Here is a 23,999-nt window from a genome sequence, read left to right as displayed (position 1 = left end):
CGACTTAAACTAGTATACTAAGTATCTGCAATTAACAACAGCCGACGAAACCATTCGATACCACAGACACTGCCGCTCCATGACATGGAAGGTGAGATGAGACACCAAGAGTAGTAAACAAGCCACAACAATTTCATAGACCAACTAATAGAACTAATAAAGTACCATCACTGGGCCACTAATCAGTAAACCAAACCCGCCCCCTATCATCATCCACTAATGAACAAGTGGCAGCAAAGGCAAAATAAGCACATTGTCACCACACACACAATGCAGAGCGACCATGATTGACCCCCGCTATAAGAAGCACTCGAAAGCCACTCCCTTTCCTCATCTCTCTCTCGCACACCCATCCATCATCATCTCCTCTGCCTAACAAGCTAAGCAGCTGAACTCAAGCAGCGGCAATGGAGGGCAAGGAGGAGGACGTGCGGCTGGGCGCCAACCGGTACTCGGAGCGGCAGCCGATCGGGACGGCGGCGCAGGGCGGCGGCGCGGACGACAAGGACTACAAGGAGCCGCCGCCGGCGCCGCTGTTCGAGGCGGAGGAGCTGACGTCGTGGTCCTTCTACCGCGCGGGGATCGCCGAGTTCCTGGCCACCTTCCTGTTCCTGTACATCAGCGTGCTCACGGTGATGGGCGTGGTGGGCAACCCCTCCGGCTCCAAGTGCGGCACCGTGGGCATCCAGGGCATCGCCTGGAGCTTCGGCGGCATGATCTTCGTGCTCGTCTACTGCACCGCCGGCATCTCCGGCGGCCACATCAACCCCGCCGTCACCTTCGGGCTGTTCTTGGCCAGGAAGCTGTCGCTCACCCGGGCCGTGTTCTACATGGTGATGCAGTGCCTGGGGGCCATCTGCGGCGCCGGGGTGGTGAAGGGGTTCCAGACCACGCTGTACATGGGCAACGGCGGCGGCGCCAACTCGGTGGCGCCGGGGTACACCAAGGGGGACGGCCTGGGGGCGGAGATCGTGGGGACCTTTGTGCTCGTGTACACCGTCTTCTCCGCCACCGACGCCAAGCGCAGCGCCAGAGACTCCCACGTCCCCGTAAGTACACCGTCCTCTCTAACTAGCGCGTGGAATATATCATTTCGTGGATGATGACCAAATTAACTGATGTGTGTATGGATGGACGGATTTGGTGCAGATCTTGGCGCCGCTGCCGATCGGGTTCGCGGTGTTCCTGGTGCACCTGGCGACGATCCCCATCACCGGCACCGGCATCAACCCGGCGCGCTCCCTCGGCGCCGCCATCATCTACAACAAGAAGCAGTCGTGGGACGACCACGTAAGAAGAATCAATTAATTAGCAAATCTAGGACTAGTTAGAGACTAATTATTCATGCTTCCGAGGAATTAAGCTTGATGATCATGGTTTTGGACATGCAGTGGATCTTCTGGGTGGGCCCGTTCACCGGCGCGGCGCTGGCGGCCATCTACCACGTGGTGGTGATCAGGGCCATCCCCTTCAAGAGCCGCGACTAGTAAACTCAATCAGCCATGGAATGGAATGGATGGAATCCTGTCGTTCATCGACCATCGTTTGTGCTGATCGTTGCTCCTGTAATTACCGGTCTGCCGTACTGTTCCTGAGCGAGCGCGTGTGTGTGTCCTTCAGTGAGTGTGTCAGCGTTACTAGTGTGGTCAGTGCACTTCTTCACCGCACCCACCCAAAATGTGTAAATTTCGGTACTTGTGGTTCCCTCTCTTTTGTAAGCAAAACGTGTGTATAAAATAACAAGGAATGAAGATCGAATTAATGATCGATCTTCAAGTGGAGTGCTGTTACATCGATACTTGTCCCGTTCCAAAATATTTGGGATTTCTGGGTTTGTACTAAGTCAAACTTCTTTAGTTTGACTAACTTTATAAAAAAATGCTCTACACCATTAAATATACAGTACATGATGAAAATATAGGTTAATGACACTAAATAAGCTAATTTGATGTTGTAGATGTCGGCACATTTTCTAAAACCTTGCTCAGATGTAAAGAAGTTTGATTTAAGACAAACCTAAAACTTCAAGTCTTTTGAAATGAAATAAGTACATATGAAAATAAAATGTTCTCTATATGTGTGTCATGTTGTGCTTAACTTTTTTTTAACACAGTACAGACGCAAGCGCTCATATACACACACATACCACTCATCCCTATGAACGCACACACGCACACCTCCATAGGACTGAGCCGGCATATCATCTTGAAATTTACGAATTCACCGTAGGCACCTCGTCATCGACAGGAACGTCTCCTCCCACTGAATGCGCATCGCCGGAAATCCTGAAATAAACCCGGTAATAAATGCGAGCACCAGGATTTGAACCCTGATGGGCTGGGGATACCACAGTCCCTCTAACCATTCAACCACAGGTTGTTTGCATGTTGTGCTTGACTCTAAGCACTCACGCAAGATGGAGCTGGGCTGACTGATGGGTTTAAGAGGCCGAAATACCAATACTGACGGGCTGAAAATACGGACTGATACCCTATTTGGCGCCTAAGGCACCAAATAGTGTTCATTTGGTAGAACGCACCCTCTCGAGCGCTACCACTGTAAGTAGGACGACCCATGCAGCTCCTTTCACCGGTTTTGGAGTCATCATTTTTTCTTTCGGTTTTTATTTTTATATATGAATATTTTCAAATTTGTAAACCTTTTTTGTGATATTTCACAAACTTTTTTTAATACATGAACTTACAAAATTTCGTGTGCTGTTTTTAAAGTTCTTAAGCTTTAAAAGAATAGGATGTTCTAAAAAATGATGAGCATTGTAAAATTCATAGAATTTTTAAAATTTCATGGACATTTTACAAAATAAATGAAAAAATTTATAATCCGCTAAAAAATAACCAATTGTTTTGAAATTAACAAAAAACATTTTTTTTTACTTGAGCCAGTTACTGCAGAAAAAGGAGCAAAAAACAAGCAAAGAGCATGGGCGGGCGACGGAGAAAGCAGTATAGTCGCATTTTTGGACAATCAGTTCACTTTTTTCTCCTAATTATGCACTCTTTCATGCTAGTGATCATTGTTGAAGCAATTTGTGCTACGGGAGATGATTGCCCATTCGACAGAGTAGCGGAACATGGTCGTAGATAAGTTATACCACAAATTACAAACTTGGAGCGACCACAAAGGAAATAAGTAGCAGAACTATAGCTATTTCTTTGGGGGCTTATGAAGCTCAACCCAAAATTTTATTTTAGAAGCCTGGTAAAAAATCTGAAAATGATTCAAATCCATTATCACAGCTCACCGGAAGTACAAAGCACCTCAAAATAATAAAAAATACGTTAGGACTAGCCGCCGACGCACCGTTTTTGCCGCTCCTCTACCAGAACCGGCTTGACCTTGTCGATGACAGCCGGGAAGTCTTTGTACACGTGCCCTTAAGGACCACGCCTTGAAGCCGCAATCGCTGTCGTTGAACCCTTGAATAGATCTGACGCACCTGACACAAAATCTCGCCACATGACAAGAAACCCTAACCTCACCGCCTCAAGGAGGCGGCAAGAATCTACACTGGAGATCCATCAACTACATCCAGATGGACGAACTCGAGGAGGATCGAAGCCCCGTAAGACGGACTCGAAGAAGGAGCGTCGACATCCGCCCGAGCACCGCACCTGTGAGGATTAAAAAAACCCTAACCTAAACTATTATCCGGAGCGGAGGAACTGGGATTCCCCTCCCCGCCACCACCCGCCGGAGCGGCAGGCATAGGGGTGGCAAATTCACGGGCTCACCGATAAAGGTCGGAGAGGAGAGTTTACTCTAGCCGCTAAAGGGATGGGGGAAGAGAAACCATTAATTAGTAGGCTTCTAAAACAAAATTATATGTTGGGCTTCCATAATAAGCTGGGGCGGGGGAAACTTATTTCCACAGCCATCCATAAGCCCCAAAAGAACTGGCCCTTAGTGCTTTTGTTTATTGCACCTTAACCGCAACTCCAATGGTGTGCATCCAAGCGAACACATCAAACGTCCGTGGGACGTGTCCATGGACAACTGACAGGGGTGGCCATCCAACCTCATGCACCAAATGCCCATACCTTTCAAAAAAACAAATGTCTGCCATGCACCCTCACTTGATCATCGACTGATAGCAATTCAACCACACATTTAAATCGTAAAAGTGTCAGGTGTTCAACAACAAGTTTTTAAAGTTCACCGGTCTCAAAAATCATCCAAACTCCTCAAAAGTGGTCTTCATCTCAATCTTTCTATCCTTGAGGTTGAACTTCTTCATCGACACACATTGTTCATCCAAGTGTTCTACCTCTTGAGCTTCATCCAAAATGCATCAATGTGAAGGGCTTTCCCTCCATCATTTGGTACAGTGTGATAGCGCTCACGAGCTATACATGATGTGATCATCGAGTTACAACATTAAGTGAATCAAAGAATTGACCAACTCATAGAGAAATAAGAAGCAAAACTTACGATATCCATGATTATCATGCTTGTTGGCCACCTTCTTTTCACTTGTACAATTGTACCGCAATACTTATGACGGTGTTTGAAATGGTGTAGCACATTGTGATCATGGATCAATTCAAAATTTGTACGGCGTGTAGTCCTTGTGCTCTTGAAACCAAGAATGCACATGTTGCCAAAACAGTGTTCCCTTTAGCTAGCTTCATGCCTACAAACACCGCACTTGTTGCCAACCGTGCATTGCACAAAAATGCATCCTCCCTCACCGAGTACTCTGCCATCATGTTTTATTCATGTTAAATAACAAGAATGTCAGAAGAAACTCTCAATGGCATTGTGTCAAATATTTATCAAGCATGGTGTCTGTCATGGACGACGTTGGTAGGGGCGGACAATACCCAAAAAGCGGCCTGATCCGGGGTGCAATGGCGGTGAAGTACAAGGCACCTGGGCATCAGCCAGAGTGGTATAGAGGTGATGGTGGTCTTGGTGGGTGTGGATATAGAGCAAGGGGAGGCACAAAGTGGGGGGAAATAGCTCCGGGGGAGGGGTTTTGGGTGAACCTAGTGTGTCAGAGTTCCACGTGGCGAATGTCCGTACTCTTGCAAACTCCCAAAGTGTTTTATTTTGGTTTGGATATATTTTGGACGTCCTAACCATGCCACTGACCTTTTGTGCATGGCGTTGAATGACAAAAAGTGTATGGGCCGTATGGTTCTAATATTTACAGGCGATTTGAGGAGCCGCACTGAAGTTTCCCTAAGTAATGCCCGAAAGTGGCATCTATAAGAGGGAGAAGTAAAGGCATCTCAATATTATTAATGACTTGGACTTAAGCCGAGGTAAATGTGCTTGGCACGTTGGACCGTGTGGCCAAGAGAGAGGTTGAGGAGAAGCTACAAAAGCTGCTCAAAGAAGAAGAGATGAAGTGGGCTCTTGGAGCATAGGTTAGGCAAGTGATTAAGGGTGACAATAATACCCGGTTTTCCATATGATTACGAATGGAAACATAGGAAAAATAGAATTATTCAGTTAGAGCAAGACAAGGGTACAACTATAGGACACGAGAACCTAAAATTGTACATAACAAAATACTTTAGAAAACACTCAATGGCATTGTGTCGCACGATGAGCAAATGATTGGAGATTTGCCGCAACTGGGAGCTGATGAGAACGAGATTTTGCTAGCATTGTTTTCTGAGAAGGAGGTGTTCAAGGCAATAGCACAAATGAAGAATAATAAGGCGCCAACCCCGGATGGCTTTTCAGCTGAATTTTACATGCGGTGTTGGGAAATCATTAAAGAAGATCTTTTACCCATGCCTCATGATCTATTTAATGGCCATTTACAATTATTCCACCTTAAATTTGGAACTATAAAATTGTTGTCAAAGAAAGAGGATGCAGTTTGCATCTAGCGGTTAAGACCAATATGTTTACTTAATGTGAGCTTTAAGATTTTTACAAAAGTTGGTACTGATAGACTCACACCAATTGCGCATATTGTGGTGCAACCAACTCAGACGGCCTTCATGTCGGGATGACATATCTTAGAGGGTGTTGTCGTTCTTCACGAAACATTACACAAAATCCACTCAAAGAAAGTAGATGGGTTTGTCTTCAAAGTGAACTTCGAGAAGGCATATGATAATGTCTAAGTGGCCATTTCTACGGCAGGCCTTGCATATGAAGGATTTCGATGCGGCCTAGACAAAGCAGGTAGAATCCTTTGTACAAAAGGTCATGTCGGGATAAATGTTAATGACAACATAGGTCGTTATTTTCGGACGCCAAAGGGATTGAAGCAAGGAGATCCAATGTCTCTAATCTTATTTAATATCGTCGCTGACATGCTGACAGACCTAATTGGTCGGGCCAAAGAGGATGGTTATGCGGGTGGGATTATTCTTCATCTTGTGGATGGTGGGGTTTCCATTCTTCAGTACGCAGAGGACACAATTATTTTCGTGGAATATGATATGGCAAAGGCTAGGAATATGAAGCTGATTTTATGTCTCTTCAAACAACTGTTTGGGTTGAAAATCAATTTTAACAAAAGTGAGCTTTTCTACGTTGGATACGCCAAGGAAGAGCAGGGAAATTATTGACAGTTGTTTGGGTGCGAGTTGGGTTCTATCCCGTTTAGATATTTGGGAATACCAATTCACCACCAAAGCTCACCAACAAAGAATGGAAGTGCATAGAAGATCGATTTGAGAAAAAGCTTAGCTGCTAGAAGGGTAAGCCTATGTCTTATGGGGGTTAGCTAATCCTGATAAACTCAGTGCTTACAAGTATGTTGATGTTCCTTTTGTCCTTCTTTGAGGTACCTGTGGGGGTAGGCAAAAGACTAGAGTTTTATCGATCACACTTCTTTTGACAGAGTGATGAGACTAAATCAAAATATAGGCTGGCAAAGTGGGATATAATTTGCAGGACAAAGGATCAAGGGGGTGTACAGACTTTCTATTAAGGACAAGGGAGTGTGGATACAGTTATTGCGTAACAAGTATCTACACTCCAAGACCCTTGCCCAAGTTACAGCGCATCCGAATGATTCACCTTTTTGGAAGTGGCTTATGCAGACAAAGGTAGCCTTTCTCAATAGGACCGAATTCAGTATTGGGAACGGTGATTCAACTAGGTTCTAAGAAGATACGGGCTAGGGGACATGCTACTAGCCATACAATATCCAACCCTCTACAATATTGTACAAATAAAGAGGCTTCCGTTAGTACAATTCTAGGATCAGTTTCTTTAAACATCAGTTCAGAAGATCGCTTGTAGGGAAATGATGGGATAGATGGCTACATCTTGTGCGCAGGGTGATGTAGATCAACCTTTCTGATGAGTCTGATACACTACACTGGAAGCTTTCAGTGTGAAGGGCATTCTCAGTGAAGTCTATGTATACAAACTTGACAAGCACTGGTCCAATCCCAAAATCACTACATATTTGAAAAATTAAGGTGCCCCTGAAGATAAAGATTTTTATGTGGTTCGTACACAAATAAGTGGTCCTGACTAAGGATAACGTGACAAAACGTAATTGAGAGGGTAGTAAGCGATGTTTTTTCTGTGATTGGGGTGAATCAATCCAACATCAGTTTCTTGACTGTCCACACTAGTGGAGAACCGGGCTATAGCACCGGTTCGTAAGGGTCTTTAGTGCCGGTTCTGTAACCGGCACTAAAGTGTGGGGACTAAAGGTCCCCCCCTATAGTACCGGTTCTGCACGAACTGCCGCTAAAGGGCCACCACGTGGCACATGCCAGCGCCGGGGGCGGGGAGCCCTTTAGTACCGGTTGGTACCACCATCCGGTACCAAAAGGTTGGGGGGTTTTGGGTTCATGATTTCTTTTTCCTTTATTTTTGTATTTTCCATTTAATTCTTTTTCGTTTGCTAGTATTTTACGATAATACATATTGTACACATTATGCATATATATAAATAGAATTTCTCATAGAACATATCATATATATATATATATATATATATATATATATATATATATATATCATCGAATGTCTCACAACCACCATTATTCACACATATACACATGTATATATATACAATTAGGTATATGTACAATTTCTTCTACATGTTGCCTTTAGAGCCAGTGGCATTTGCCTTGGTGCCTTCGGAGCACGATGAAAATTGGGAGTGGTTCATGGGGGCGGTAGCAGGTAATAGTATTTTCCTTTGGGATCTATGACCTCGTCGAGCAAAAATCCCGCTATTTCCTCTTGAAGTGATCGTATGCGCTCCTTTGGTAGGAGCATCTCCCGCACCTCACTGAACTGTTAAGAAGGAGATAAATATGCATGTGTATTAGTTTTGTGACTACATATTGATAGTGATGTAAAAATTATGAATAGTATTCTGGCAAGCGTACCTATAGTTGTCTATCAGATTTGGTCCTTTCGGACACCATCATGCGAATGTTCTCGCAAACATAGTATGCACACACTTCAATCCCCGGCGCCTGCTTCAGGGCCTTTACGAGAATAGAATTTAATCAGATAATAATTAATCAAGCATGATAATTAATGGTATTGAAACTATAATTAAAGAGATGGAGGCTAGCTAGTACTACTTAATTAATTATACCTTGGGTCGAAACCAATACATCTTTTCTTTCCATTGACCTGTAACCTCTTTCCTGAACTTTGTCCAAGACCTACCCGCCGGCAAAGAAAATGAATAAACAAGTTATTAAATAGTTGATATCAGGAAATGACAAACTAAAGAGGCCGACATATAGTTAATAATGATTGAAATTACCTGTCGACTATCCCCTTCAAGATTGAGTAGTCACTTTGTTTTTTAAGTAGTGAGTCCAGTACTTCAACTATTCCTTCGTCAAGTTTAATGATTAACAAGATCCAATGGTAACTGCATGCACACACGTTTGCATGTCTTAATTAAGCGGGCATGTGCATAACACTCATCAACTACCCTAAACCCTATACACTTAATTATTAACATCTAGCTAGCTAGTAAGCAAAAACAGAATTTATAGTACAAGACAGTGTGACTCAACGGAAGTTGTAAGGAAGTAGTATATCTTCATTGGTATTGAGGCACTTCAAGAACTCTAGCATGTTTTTCTCCACATCGTTTTTATACCATGCATATGTCCATGTATCTTCATTAATGCTATTTGGGTCAATGAACCCAATGCCATAGCGTCCAGCTTTTTTCATTTCATACATCTTCATCCTACATAATACCATAGAAAAGAATATAGTGAGGATAATTACAGGTAATGATCGATCAATGAGCACTACAGCTAGCTTGAGACTTAAATTACAGAAAGAAATCACTTACAGACAATAGCAACTGACGAGAGCTTTGTTGAGTGCTTCTTGATTGAATAACTGCCATAGTTCTAAATACTCAACGGTCAGAGCTGGCTGATAGAAGTAATGCTCTTCCTTGACTTTCACCATGAGGGACTCTCAATTGGAACTCTTGGTAATTTTCATGTACCAATCATGCAATTCATACATTCTCGTTGGGAGGTTCTTGACCTCCTCAGGCTTGACCAAAGGTTGGCCGCAGACATATTTCGGTTTTATGTCCTCCTCTCTAAGCGGAGACATGGGCTAAATCTCGAGGAGTTGTCCAACAGTGATACCGAGCATTTCATCCTGCCTTCTATGCTCGTCGGTTATTACTAGCTGACCGGCGCCGATACTCTCATGTGTTGGTACAACAAGTGGGGGGGTTGATTGCGCCGCCTGTTCTCCTAGCTGGGGAACGGTTTTCCCGCATTTTTGGCCAGCTGCTTGGCTCGAGCTTGACTCCTTTTGTCGTGCTTGATGTGCCTTCCTGATTTGGCGCTCATAGTCTGAGTCAACGGGCTTGGGAGCTGGTGCTTTAACCATACGAATAAAGTGGTCAATCTTATCCTCAGGCACTTTCTCCCTTGGCGGCGGTGGCGGTTTTGGTCCAAAATGGGCATCCACTTGGGCCTTCACTATGGCTTCGTTTTGCTCCTCGGTCATGTCGTAAGGCCTCTGCGGAAGAGGCCCGAGGCTTGGACCATATTGAAATCGCTTGCCTCCGCCTGTACCTCCTGTACTACCTCGACTTGTAGTGCTACGCACCATAGCTGCGGGGGCTCTCTTCCGTGATTGTTGAGGCAGCGGAGACGGCTGACGCAGTGTCGGACTTGGAGGAGGAGTGGCATGCGTTGGTGGACTTGGAGAAGAAGGAGTGGCCTCACGCGTTGGCTGAGTTGAAGCAGGAGGAGTGGCCTGAAGCTGTGCTGGACTTGGAGGAGAGGGAGTCGTCTGCTCCTCGTCACCTCCTGGAATGTCAAGCTCTAGCTGATGCGGTGTCGGTGGCCTTCAAAAGATGATGCAATCCTTTCTCCATAGGATGATACGATGTATGCCCTCTCCCAGAGTGTGCTCCTTGTCACCTCTAGGAATGTCAAGCTGTAGCCCCGAATATTGGTCCACCACCTCATCAACCACGGCACGAGCATAGCCGGCTAGAATTGGGCTGCAATGGAAGGTTGCTCCAGGGGGATTTGTATAAGCAATGGCGTCCGCCACCTTCACGGATATATTTTTTATTTTGAAGTGTAGCTCACAGTTAGTGTTCTCCATGATGTCATCCATAGGGTATCTATCCAGCAGTGCGTCGCCCGGGGCAGAACCCACGCTGCTTCTCGGCATGGATGGGACGGTGCTATTCAATGCTTGATCATCCGCTAGCTGTTGCCGCTGCTGAGACCCCCTTTCCTGGCTAAGTGAGTCGATCTGCTGCTGTTGCCGCTGGAATTTGAGTGCCAAGTCCACGTGCGCTGATTCTAGGCCTTGAAGGCATTTTGCTTCCTGCTTCCTCTGCTCGTCCTCCAGCTTCTTCTTCTTCTCCTCCTCCATCTTCCTTCTCGCACGGCTTCTGTAGTCAGCGTTCTAGTCCGAAAATCCCTCATACCACGGAACAACGCCCTTGCCTCATGTTCTTCCCGGGTGTTCAGGATTTCACAGGGCGCGTGTAAGCTCGTCGTTCTCTCTATTGGGCATGAACACCCCCTTTCGAGCATATTCTATTGCTTCAAGTAACTTAACTTTGGCTCCTTTTAGACATGCCTTCTTCGAAACCTGGCCTGTCTTCGGGTCCAACACCCCCCATGCGCATAGAACCAAGTTTTGCACTTAGGGGGCCAGCTCAATGTAACTGTAGTGACATGTGCAGCCTGCATCTCTTGCTCAGACTTATCCCACTTAGGCATTGCCACCGCGTAGCCACCTGGCCCCAGCCTATGGAATTGCTCCTTTTTTGCGGCATTGGCCTTGTTTTTTCTGAACCGTTCCTTAGATAATTCTGATTCCTTGAATTTCACGAAAGCGGACCAGTGTTCTCTTTGCTTCTCCAGTGTTCCTTTGAATTTTGGAGTCTTCTTTCCTCCTTTGACGTAGTTGTCCCATACAGCTTTCTTGTGGTTGTTGAATGCAATTGCCATCTTCCTAAGAGCAGCATCCTTGACTTTCTCCACATCTCCAGCTATGAAATTGAAGGAAATATGCCCTAGAGGCAATAATAAAGTTATTATTTATTTCCTTATATCATGATAAATGTTTATTATTCATGCTAGAATTGTATTAATCGGAAACATAATACATGTGTGAATACATAGACAAACAGAGTGTCACTAGTATGCCTCTACTTGACTAGCTTGTTGATCAAAGATGGTTATGTTTCCTAACCATAGATATGTGTTGTCATTTGATTAACGGGATCACATCATTAGGAGAATGATGTGATTGACATGACCCATTCCGTTAGCTTAGCACACGATCGTTTAGTATATTGCTATTGCTTTCTTCATGACTTATACATGTTCCTATGACTATGAGATTATGCAACTCCCGTCTACCGGAGGAACACTTTGTGTGCTACCAAACGTCACAACGTAACTGGGTGTTATAAAGGAGCTCTACAGGTGTCTCCAAAGGTACATGTTGGGTTGGCGTATTTCAAGATTAGGATTTGTCACTCCAATTGTCGGAGAGGTATCTCTGGGCCCTCTCGGTAATGCACATCACTTAAGCCTTGCAAGCATTGCAACTAATGAGTTAGTTGTGAGATGATGTATTATGTAACGAGTAAAGAGACTTGCCAGTAACGAGATTGAACTAGGTATTGGATACCGACGATCGAATCTCGGGCAAGTAACATACCGATGACAAAGGGAACAACGTATGTTGTTATGCGGTTTGACCGATAAAGATCTTCGTAGAATATGTAGGAGCCAATATGAGCATCCAGGTTCCGCTATTGGTTATTGACCGTGAACAGTTCTAGGTCATGTCTACATAGTTCTCGAACCCGTAGGGTCCGCACGCTTAACGTTATGATGACAGTTTTATTATGTGTTTATAAGTTTTGATGTACCGAAGGTTGTTCGAAGTCTCGGATGTGATCACGGACATGACGGGGAGTCTCGAAATGGCCGAGACATAAAGATTGATATATTGGAAGCCTATATTTGGATATCAGAAACGTTCCGGGTGAAATCGGGATTTTACCGGAGTACCGGGGGGTTACTGGAACCCCCCGGGGGTTAATGGGCCTTCATGGGCCATGAGGGAGAAGAGGAGGGCCGGCCAGGGCAGGCCGCGCGCCCCCTCCCCCCTTAGTCCGAATAGGACAAGGAAGGGGGGTGGCGCCCCCCTTTCCTCTTTCCCCTCCCCCCTTTCCTTCTCCACCAAGGCAAGAGGAGGGAGTCCTACTCCCGATGGGAGTAGGACTCCTCTAGGCGCACCCCTAGGGGGCCGGCCGCACCTCCCCCCTCCCTCCTTTATATACGGGGGCAGGGGGGCACCTCTAGACACACAAGTTGATCTTCGTGATCATTCCTTAGCCGTGTGCGGTGCCCCCCTCCACCATATTCCACCTCGGTCATATCGTAACGGTGCTTTGGCGAAGCCCTGCGTTGGTAGAACATCATCATCGTCACCACGCCGTCGTGCTGACGGAACTCATCCCTGACACCCTGCTGGATCGGAGTCCGGGGATCGTCATCGAGCTGAACGTGTGCTGAATTCGGAGGTGCCGTACGTTCGGTACTTGGACCAGTCGGATCGTGAAGACGTACAACTACATCAACCGCGTTGTCATAACGCTTCCGCTTTCGGTCTACGAGGGTACGTGGACAACACTCTTCCCTCTCGTTGCTATGCATCACCATGATCTTGCGTGTGCGTAGGAAATTTTTTGAAATTACTACGTTCCCCAACAGTGGCATCCGAGCCTAGGTTTTATGCGTTGATGTTATATGCACGAGTAGAACACAAGTGAGTTGTGGGCGATACAAGTCATACTGCTTACCAGCATGTCATACTTTGGTTCAGCGGTATTGTTGGATGAAGCGGCCCGGACGCGAGACTGGTTTTACCGCCGTGCTTTGCACACAGGTGACTAACGGGTGTCTGTTTCTCCAACTTTAGTTGTACCGAGTGTGGCTACGCCCGGTCCTTGCGAAGGTTAAAACAACACTAACTTGACGAACTATCGTTGTGGTTTTGATGCATAGGTAAGAACGGTTCTTGCTCAGCCCGTAGCATCCACGTAAAATTTGCAACAACAAAGTAGAGGACGTCTAACTTGTTTTTGCAGGGCATGTTGTGATGTGATATGGTCAAGACGTGATGCTATATTTTATTCTATAGATGATCATGTTTTGTAACCGAAGTTATCGGCAACTGGCAGGAGCCATATGGTTGTCGCTTTATTGTACGAAATGCAAATGCCCTGTAATTGCTTTACTTTATCACTAAGCGGTAGCGATAGTCGTAGAAGCAATAGATGGCGTAACGACAACGATGCTACGATGGAGATCAAGGTGTCGCGCCGGTGACGATGGTGATCACGATGGTGCTTCGAAGATGGAAATCACAAGCACAAGATGATGATGGCCATATCATATCACTTATATTGATTGCATGTGATGTTTATCCTTTATGCATCTTATTTTGCTTTGATTGACGGTAGCATTTTAAGATGATCTCTCACTAATTATCAAGAAGTGTTCTCCCTGAGTATGCACCGTTGCGAAAGTTCTTCGTGCTGAGACACCACGTGATAATCGGGTGTGATAGGCTCTACGTTCAAATACAACGGGTGCAAAATAGTTGCACACGCGGAATACTCGGGTTAAACTTGACAAGCCTAGCATATACAGATATGGCCTCGGAACACGGAGACCGAAAGGTCGAGCGTGAATCATGTAGTAGATATGATCAACATAGTGATGTTCACCATTGAAAATTACTCCATCTCACGTGATGATCGGACATGGTTTAGTCGATTTGGATCACGTGATCACTTAGATGACTAGAGAGATGTCTGTCTAAGTGGGAGTTCTTAAGTAATATGATTAATTGAACTTAAATTTATCATGAACTTAGTCCTGGTAGTATTTTGCACTTGCGTTGTTGCTTTCATATGTTTATTTTGATATGTTCCTAGAGAAAATTGTGTTGAAAGATGTTAGTAGCAATGATGTGGATTGGATCCGTGATCTGAGGTTTATCCTCATTGATGCACAGAAGAATTATGTCCTTAATGCACCGCTAGGTGACAGACCTATTGCAGGAGCAGATGCAGACGTTATGAATGTTTGGCTAGCTCAATATGATGACTACTTGATAGTTTAGTGCACCATGCTTAACGGCTTAGAATCGAGACTTCAAAGACGTTTTGAATGTCATGGACCATATGAGATGTTCCAGGAGTTGAAGTTAATATTTTAAGCAAATACCCGAGTTGAGAGATATGAAGTCTCCAACAAGTTCTATTGCTAAAAGATGAAGGAGAATCGCTCAATTAGTGAGCATGTGCTCAGATTGTCTGGGTACTACAATTGCTTGAATCAAGTGGGAGTTAATCTTCCAGATAAGATAGTGATTGACAGAGTTCTCTAGTCACCATCACCAAGTTAGTAGAACTTTGTGATGAACTATAGTATGCAAGGGATGACGAAACGATTCCCGAGCTCTTCATGATGTTGAAATCGACGAAGGTAGAAATCAAGAAAGAGCATCAAGTGTTGATGGTTGACAAGATCACTAGTTTCAAGAAAAGGGCAAAGGGAAAGAAAGGGAACTTCAAGTAGAATGGCAAGCAAGTTGTCACTCCCACGAAGAAGCCCAAAGCCTGAAACTAAGTGCTTACACTGCAAAGGAAATTGTCACTGGAAACGGAAATACCCTGAATATTTGGTGGATAAGAAGGATGGAAGAGTGAACAAGAGTATATTTGATATACGGGTTATTGATGTGTACCTTACTAGTGTTTATAGTAGCTCCTGAGTATTTGATACTTGTTCGGTTGCTAAAAATTAGTGACTCGAAACAGGAGTTACAGAATAAACAGAGACTAGATGAGGGTGAAGTGACGATGTGTATTGGAAGTGGTTCCAAGATTGATATGATCATCATCGCACACTCCCTACACTTTCGGGATTAGTGTTAAACCTAAATAAATGTTATTTAGCATTTGCGTTGAGCATGAATATGATTTGATCATGTTTATTGCGATATGGTTATTCATTTGAAGTTAAAGAATAATTGTTATTCTGTTTACATGAATAAGACCTTCGATGGTTATACACCGAATGAAAATAGTTTGTTGGATCTCGATCGTAGTGATACACATATTCATAATATTGATGCCAAAAGATGCAAAGTTAATAATGATAGTGCAACTTATTTGTGGCACTGCCGTTTGGGTCATATCGGTGTAAAGCGCATGAAGAAACTCCATAAAGATGGATTTTCGGAATCACTTGGTTATGAATCATTTGATACTTGCGAACCGTGCCTTTTGGGCAAGATGACTAAAACTCCGTTCTCCGAAACAATGGAACAAGCTACTGACTTATTGGAAATAATACATACCGATGTATGCGATCCAATGAGTGTTGATGCTCGTGGCAAGTATCGTTATTTTCTGACCTTCACAAAATGATTTGAGCAGATATGGGTATATCTACTTGATGAAACATAAGTCTGAAATAATTGAAAGGTTCAAAGAATTTCAGAGTGAAGTGGAAAAATCATCGTAACAAGAAAATAAAGTTTCTGCGATCTGATCGCGGAGACGAATATTTGAGTTACGAGTTTGGTCTTCAATTAAAACAATGTGGAATAGTTTCACAGCTCACGCCACCTGGAACACCACAACGTTATGGTGTGTCCGAACGTCGTAACCGCACTTTACTGGATATGGTGCGATCTATGATGTCTCTTATTGATTTACCATTATCGTTTTGGGGTTATGCATTAGAGACAGCTGCATTCACGTTAAAAGGGCACCATCTAAATCCATTGAGATGACACCATATGAACTGTGGTTTAGCAAGAAACCCGAATTGTTGTTCCTTAAAAGTTTGGGGCTACGATGCTTATGGGAAAAAGTTTCATCCTGATAAGCTCAAACCCAAATAGGAGAAGTGCGTCTTCATAGAATATCCAAAGGAAACTGTTGGGTACACCTTCTATCACAGATCCGAAGGCAAGATATTCGTTGCTAAAAATGGATCCTTTCTAGAGAAGGAGTTTCTCTCAAAAGAAGTGAGTGGGAGGAAAGTAGAACTTGATGAGGTAACTGTACCTTCTCCCAAATTGGAAAATAGTTCATCACTGAAATCAGTTCTAGTGATTCCTACACCAATTAGTGAGGAAGCTAATGATGATGATCATGAAACTTCAGATCAAGTTACTACAGAACCTCGTAGGTCTTCTAGAGTACGGTCCGCGCCAGAGTGGTACGGTAATCCCGTTCTGAGAGTCATGTTACTAGACCATGATAAACCTACGAACTATGAGGAAGCGATGATGAGCCCAGATTCCGTGAAATGGCTTGAGGCCATAAAATCTGAGATATGATCCATGTATGAGAACAAAGTATGGACTTTGATTGACTTTCTCGATGATCAGCAAGCCATGTTAAATAAATGGATCTTCAAGAGGAAGACAGACACTGATAGTAGTGTTACTATCTACTAAGATCGACTTGTTGCGAAAGGTTTTCAACAAGTTCAAGGTGTTGAATACGATGAGATTTCCTCACTCGTATCGATGCTTAAGTCTGTCTGAATCATGTTAGCAATTGCCACATTTTATGAAATCTGGCAAATGGATGTCAAAACTGCATTCCTTAATGGATTTATTAAAGAAGAGTTGTATATGATGCAACCAGAAGGTTTTGTCAATCCTAAAGATGCTAAACAAAGCGTGCAAGCTCCAGCAATCCATCAATGGACTGGTGCAAGCATCTCGGAGTTGGAATATACGCTTCGATGAGTTGATCAAAGCATATGGTTTTATACAGACTTTTGGAAAGGCCTGTATTTACAAGAAAGTGAGTGGGAGCACTACAGCCTTTCTGATAAGTATATGTGAATGACATATTATTAATTGGAAATGATGTAGAATTTTCTGGAAAGCATAAAGGAGTGTTTTGAAAGGAGTTTTTCAAAGAAAGACCTCGGTGAAGCTGCTTACACATTGAGCATCAAGATCTATATAGATAGATTAAGACACTTGATAAGTTTTTCAATGAGTACATATCTTGATAAATTTTTTGAAGTAGTTCAAAATGGAACAGTCAAAGAAAGAGTTCTTGCCTGTGTTGCAAGGTGTTAAAGTGAGTAAGACTCAAAACCCGACTATGGCAGAAAATAGAAAGAGAATGAAAAGTCATTCCCTATGCCTTAGTCATAGGTTCTATAAAGTATGCTATGTTGTATACCAGACCTATTGTATACCTTGCTCTGAGTTTGGCAAGGGAGTACAATTTTGATCTAAGAGTAGATCACTGGACAACGGTCAAGAATATCCTTAGTGAGGACTAAGAAAATATTTCTCGATAATGGAAGTGATAAAAGAGCTCGTCGTAAAAGTTACAACGATACAAGCTTTTACACCAATCCAGATGACTCTAAGTCTCAATCTGGATACATATTGAAAGTGGGAGCAATTAGCTAGAGTAGCTCAGTGCAGAGCATTGTAGACATAGAATATTTGCAAAATACATACGGCTCTGAATGTGACAGACCCGTTGACTAAACTTCTCTCACAAGCAAAACATGATCATACCTTAGTACTCTTTGGGTGTTAATCACATAGCGATGTGAACTAGATTATTGACTCTAGCAAAACCCTTTGGGTGTTGATCACATGATGATGTGAACTATTGGTATTAATCACATACAGATGTGAATATTGGTGTTAAATCACATGGTGATGTGAACTAGATTATTGACTCTAGTGCAAGTGGGAGACTGAAGGAAATATGCCCTAGAGGCAATAATAAAGTTATAATTTATTTCCTTATATCATGATAAATTTTTATTATTCATGCTAGAATTGTATTAATCGGAAACATAATACATGTATGAATACATAGACAAACAGAGTGTCACTAGTATGCCTCTACTTGACTAGCTTGTTGATCAAAGATGGTTATGTTTCCTAACCATAGATATGTGTTGTCATTTGATTAACGGGATCACATCATTAGGAGAATGATGTGATTGACATGACCCATTCCGTTAGCTTAGCACATGATCGTTTAGTATATTGCTATTGCTTTCTTGATGACTTATACATGTTCCTATGACTATGAGATTATGCAACTCCCGTTTACCGGAAGAACACTTTGTGTGCTACCAAACATCACAACGTAACTGGGTGATTATAAAGGAGCTCTACAGGTGTCTCCAAAGGTACATGTTGGGTTGGCGTATTTCGAGATTAGGATTTGTCAATCCGATTGTCAGAGAGGTATCTCTGGGCCCTCTCGGTAATGCACATCACTTAAGCCTTGCAAGCATTGCAACTAATGAGTTAGTTGTGAGATGATGTATTACGTAACAAGTAAAGAGACTTGCTGGTAACGAGATTGAACTAGGTATTGGATACCGACGATCGAATCTCGGGCAAGTAACATACCGATGACAAAGGGAACAACGTATGTTGTTATGCAGTTTGACCGATAAAGATCTTCGTAGAATATGTAGGAGCCAATATGAGCATCCAGGTTCCACTATTGGTTATTGACCGTGAACAGTTCTAGGTCATGTCTACATAGTTCTCGAACCCATAGGGTCCGCACGCTTAACGTTACGATGACAGTTTTATTATGAGTTTATAAGTTTTGATGTACCGAAGGTTGTTCGGAGTCCCTAATGTGATCACGGACATGACGAGGAGTCTCGAAATGGTCGAGACATAAAGATTGATATATTGGAAGCCTATATTTGGATATCGGAAACGTTCCGGGTGAAATCAGGATTTTACCGGAGTACCGGGGGGTTACCGGAACCCCCCGAGGGTTAATGGGCCTTCATGGGCCATGAGGGAGAAGAGGAGGGCTGGCCAGGGCAGGCCGCGTGCCCCCTCCCCCCTTAGTCCGAATAGGACAAGGAAGGGGGGCGGCGCCCCCCTTTCCTCTTTCCCCTCCCCCCTTTCCTTCTCCACCAAGGCAAGAGGAGGGAGTCCTACTCCCGGTGGGAGTAGGACTCCTCTAGGCGCACCCCTAGGGGGCCGGCCGCACCTCCCCCCTTCCTCCTTTATATACGGGGGCAGGGGCACCTCTAGACACACAAGTTGATCTTCGTGATCGTTCCTTAGCCGTGTGCGGTGCCCCCCTCCACCATATTCCACCTCGGTCATATCGTAGCGGTGCTTAGGTGAAGCCCTGCGTCGGTAGAACATTATCATCGTCACGACGCCGTCGTGCTGACGGAACTCATCCCCGACACCCTGCTGGATCGGAGTCCGGGGATCGTCATCGAGCTGAACGTGTGCTGAACTCGGATGTGCCGTACGTTCGGTACTTGGATCTGTCGGATCGTGAAGACGTACGACTACATCAACCGCGTTGTCATAACACTTCTGCTTTCGGTCTACGAGGGTACATGGACAACACTCTCCCCTCTCGTTGCTATGCATCACCATGATCTTGTGTGTGCGTAGGAATTCTTTTGAAATTACTACGTTCCCCAACAGAAATGATCTGGTAGGGTGAAATGTTCCATGAGTTTTTCCCAAAGCAGAGTTTTTGCTCCATCGTTGACAAAAGTAAGATCTGGACGTTTCTTTGCTGGCTCTTTCCATTCTTGAAGGGAGATCGGGAGTTGGTCCTTCACAAGAACTCCGCACTGACGAACGAACTTGTTAGCAATGTTCTTAGGCGCTAGTGGTTCACCATTAGTTTTGATGGCATCGATATTGTACTTTACATCCTCCTTCAACTTTTTGCCCGGGCCTCGCACTCTGCCTATAGAAGATTTGCTCGATCCAAAGGGCTGAAAGAAGAAAGATCGATTCATTAATATATCTTCAAATCATTTAAAACATGTGATGATCACCAGATGCCTGCTTATATAAATATACCTCACCGGTCTCTGTTATTTCAAGATCAACATTTCTTTGCCATCATAATCATAGTCGTCCATGACTTCATCAATTCGGTCGTCGCGATCGAATATCATATCATCACCCTCCCCGGTATTAGTCAGATATTGGGAGCCGTCATCTTCTTCATTTCGATCATCTGGCCCGCGAGGGGAGCGTATGATCTCAAGCAGGGCATCTTCTCCCTCTTTGCTGGTATTGTCCGCAATAGCTTTTATTTAACTAATCTAGAAGAAATATAAAACAATTTAGTATTCAAATTACAATGCATGCATGAAATCAATAAGGAAAAATTGCATCATAGTACATAATATGCATCGTCTCAAATAATATATTATCTTGAATACATCGTCTCGAATATTATATATCGAATACATCACTAGCTAGCTAGCTAATGAAGATCAAATACTATAGAATAATCTAGGCCACTCGCGGTTCCAGAGACGCGGGTGGTGGACACCTAAAGAGAAGGAACCATCACAGGATCATAGCTCTGGTCATCTCCTCAAAGAACCTGCCAGGTATTCGAGAACCCGACGTCCATAGCAGCCATGTAGCGACGGACGTGCTCATCCTCCTCCCTGACATGGCGACGCACCACCTCCAGCGGGGCCGGCTCCCTCCGCACCGAAAGTGGCCCACAGGAATGCCACCAAAGGAGCTCAGGGTCGACGACAGGGACCCGGGGCGGGTTCCTCACCAAGCGGCGAGCCCCTGAAGGTAGCACCTCCTAGTGCCAGCCCGGCGGAGCCCAGTCCCGGACATGGGTCCTCTAAAGCAGGACGTCATCGCGAACGGGTCGACGGTGAGGATGCGGGCCGGGCATCATCGAGAACAAATACTATACGCCGCAAAAGTAACATTTTTTAAATGATTGGATTGTCTAACAATTTCAAAATAATCTAAATTTCTATATGCAAATTCTAAATTTCTATAAGTAAAATTATAAGAAACTAAAAAACATCGATCATCGTCTAACAATTTGAAATTAATCTAATTTATCTAGCTAAAAGTAACATTTCTAAAATTTCTAACATTTCTATATAACTAACATTTCTATAACATTTCTATACACTATTTGACATTAATCTAATCTAATTAATTAATTCATCTAAAACCTTTGTATAAAAAACAGAAAAAACAGAAAAAACTAAAAACTAAAAACAGAATCTAGTGTGTGTGTGTGTGCACGCGCGTGTGCACCTACGGCATCGGCGGCGCGGCGGCTTCGATTGGAGGGAGGAGAGGGGCCGGGGAGAGGGACTCACAGCGCGGGCGAGGTCGAGGTGACGGTGACGGCGAGGACCAGGCGACGGCGAGGCGAGGGGACGGCATGGGCCGGTGCGGCGACGGAGACGGGCCGGGGACGGGCGGAGATAGGGACAGCGACGGGCGGCGACGGGGATGGGGCAGCGACGGGGGGTGGCGGCGACGGGGCAGAGGAGAAGAAGCAGAGGGAGAACGAAACTAACAAATTTTTGAAGTGTTGCTTATATAGAAGCCCCTTTTGTACCGGTTGGAGCCACCAACCGGTACTAAAGGATTGTTTTGGCCAGGCGAAGCGGCGGGAAGCACGCACCCTTTAGTACCGGGTGGTGGAACCAACTGGTACTAAAGACCCCCCCCTTTAGTACCGGGTGGAGCCACCACCCGGTACTAAAGGTGCGCGCTGGCGCAGGTGCGGTGTGAGCAAGTTTAGTCCCACCTAGCTAGCCGAGGGGCGCCCACACCTGTTTAAAAGCCCCGGCGCGGCAGCTCTCTTGAACTCCTCTCTATAGCAGGCTTCTGGGCCTAACTCTGCGGCTCTGCCCTATGGGCCTATTGGGCCTTGCGCGCCTGCATCCTAGCCCAACTATAGGTTGGGTTTCTAGTCGTATGCAGGCCACTGTGGCCCAGTAGGTGGGCTTATTTATTTATTTATTTTCTTTTCTGCTTTATTTATTTTCATTTATTTATTTTTGAGTTGTTTTTTGCTGTATTTAGAGTTTCTTTGTGAATATTTTTTCTTTAGGTACAAAAAATTTACAAACTTTCTGTTAGTGCCAGTAGTTTTCAAATTTGAATAGTTTAAATTTGAATTATTTGACGAACTTTGTCGACGAAGTGCATCCAGTTTTTGCCTAAATGCATGAAAGAATTTGTTTGCACATAAAATTTCCTCGCGTTTCAAATGTCAAAACAGATAAGTACCCTAACTATTACAAAGATTCCCTCCGGTTTGTTCGAAGCGGCACTTTCCAGATATATAAGTGAGGAAACTCACTAGAGAAGAAAGTGATGACGGTGAAGCCTATCACATCCCAAAGTGGGATCTTTGGGTGTGAAACTTTTTCTTCGCGTGTGTCCCTTTGCGCCGTAACCATGGACAATCTTCATCATTTAACTGGATGCTTGGGTCAATATTCACTGTGAATGGAGCAATTTCATCAAACTTTTCATAATCTTCTGACATGTCTATCTTGTCATCCACTCCCATGATGTTTCTTTTCCCTGAAAGAACTATGTGGCGCTTTGGCTCATCATATGATGCATTCGCTTCCTTATCTTTTCTTTTCCTCGGCCTGGTAGACATGTGTTTCACATAGAAAACCTGCGCCCCATCATTGGGTAGGACGAATGGTTCGTATGCATACGCAAGATTGTTGAGATCCACTGTTGTCATTCTATACTCTGGGTCTTCCGTTACCCAGCCTCGTGTCATATTGACCCATTTGCACCGAAACAAAGGGACCTTCAAACCACGTCCACAGTCAAGTTCCCATATGTCCTCTATGTAACCATAATATGTTTCCTTTCCCGTCTTGGTTGTTGCATCAAAGCGGACACCACTGTTTTGGTTGGTGCTCTTCTTATCTTGGACGATCGTGTAAAATGTATTCCCATTTATCTTGTACCCTTTTAAAGTCATTATATTCGAAGATGGTAACTGGAACAGCAAGTACATGTCATCTTCAATATCGCCATCATGCATGGCACGTGTCTACAACCAACCGGCAAAAGTCCCCGTTTGTTCACGTGTAATCCAGTCGTTAGACTGCTCCGGGTGTTTGGAGCATAGAAAATTCTTGTGTTCCTCCATATACGGATCCACCAAGGCGGAATTCTGTAGAACTGTGTAGTGTGCTTGAGTGAGAGAATGCCCGTCCATACATATTATTTGATCCCCTCCTAGCGTGCCTTTTCCATCCAGTCTGCCCTTATGCCGCGATCCAGGAACACCAATCGGCTTAAGGTCAGGAGTAAAGGCAATACAAAACTCAATGACCTCCTCATTTTCGTGGCCCTTCGAGATACTTCCTTCTGGCCTAGCACGGTTATGAACATATTTCTTTAAGACTCCCATGAACCTCTCAAAGGGGAACATATTGTGTAAAAATACAGGACCCAAAATGTTAATCTCTTCGCATAGATGAACTAGGACGTGCGTCATGATGTTGAAGAAGGATGGTGGGAACACCAACTCGAAACTGACAAGACATGGCACCAAATCATTCTGTAACCTTGGTATGATTTCTGGATCGATTACCTTCTGAGAGATTGCATTGAGGAATGCACATAGATTCACAATGGCTAATCGAACGTTTTTCGATAGAAGCCCCCTCAATGCAACCGGA

At 44.3% G+C, this 23,999-nt stretch overlaps 1 protein-coding gene across 1 annotated transcript; it reads left to right on the top strand.

The window, feature by feature from the left end:
- The first annotated feature begins 271 nt into the window (after positions 1 to 271).
- Positions 272 to 1,798, top strand: LOC123111686 (aquaporin PIP1-5). The gene is made up of 3 exons (XM_044532531.1): positions 272 to 1,049; positions 1,150 to 1,290; positions 1,392 to 1,798. The coding sequence occupies exons 1-3, from the start codon at positions 408 to 410 to the stop codon at positions 1,485 to 1,487; spliced, it is 879 nt and encodes a 292-aa protein (XP_044388466.1). The 5' UTR covers positions 272 to 407; the 3' UTR covers positions 1,488 to 1,798.
- The last annotated feature ends 22,201 nt before the right edge of the window (positions 1,799 to 23,999 follow it).

This window comes from Triticum aestivum, chromosome 5B, assembly GCF_018294505.1.
Source record: "Triticum aestivum cultivar Chinese Spring chromosome 5B, IWGSC CS RefSeq v2.1, whole genome shotgun sequence".
Taxonomy (NCBI): Eukaryota; Viridiplantae; Streptophyta; class Magnoliopsida; order Poales; family Poaceae; genus Triticum; species Triticum aestivum.
The sequence above is the reverse complement of the archived record's forward strand: the minus strand, read 5'-3'. Positions and strand labels throughout refer to the sequence as shown.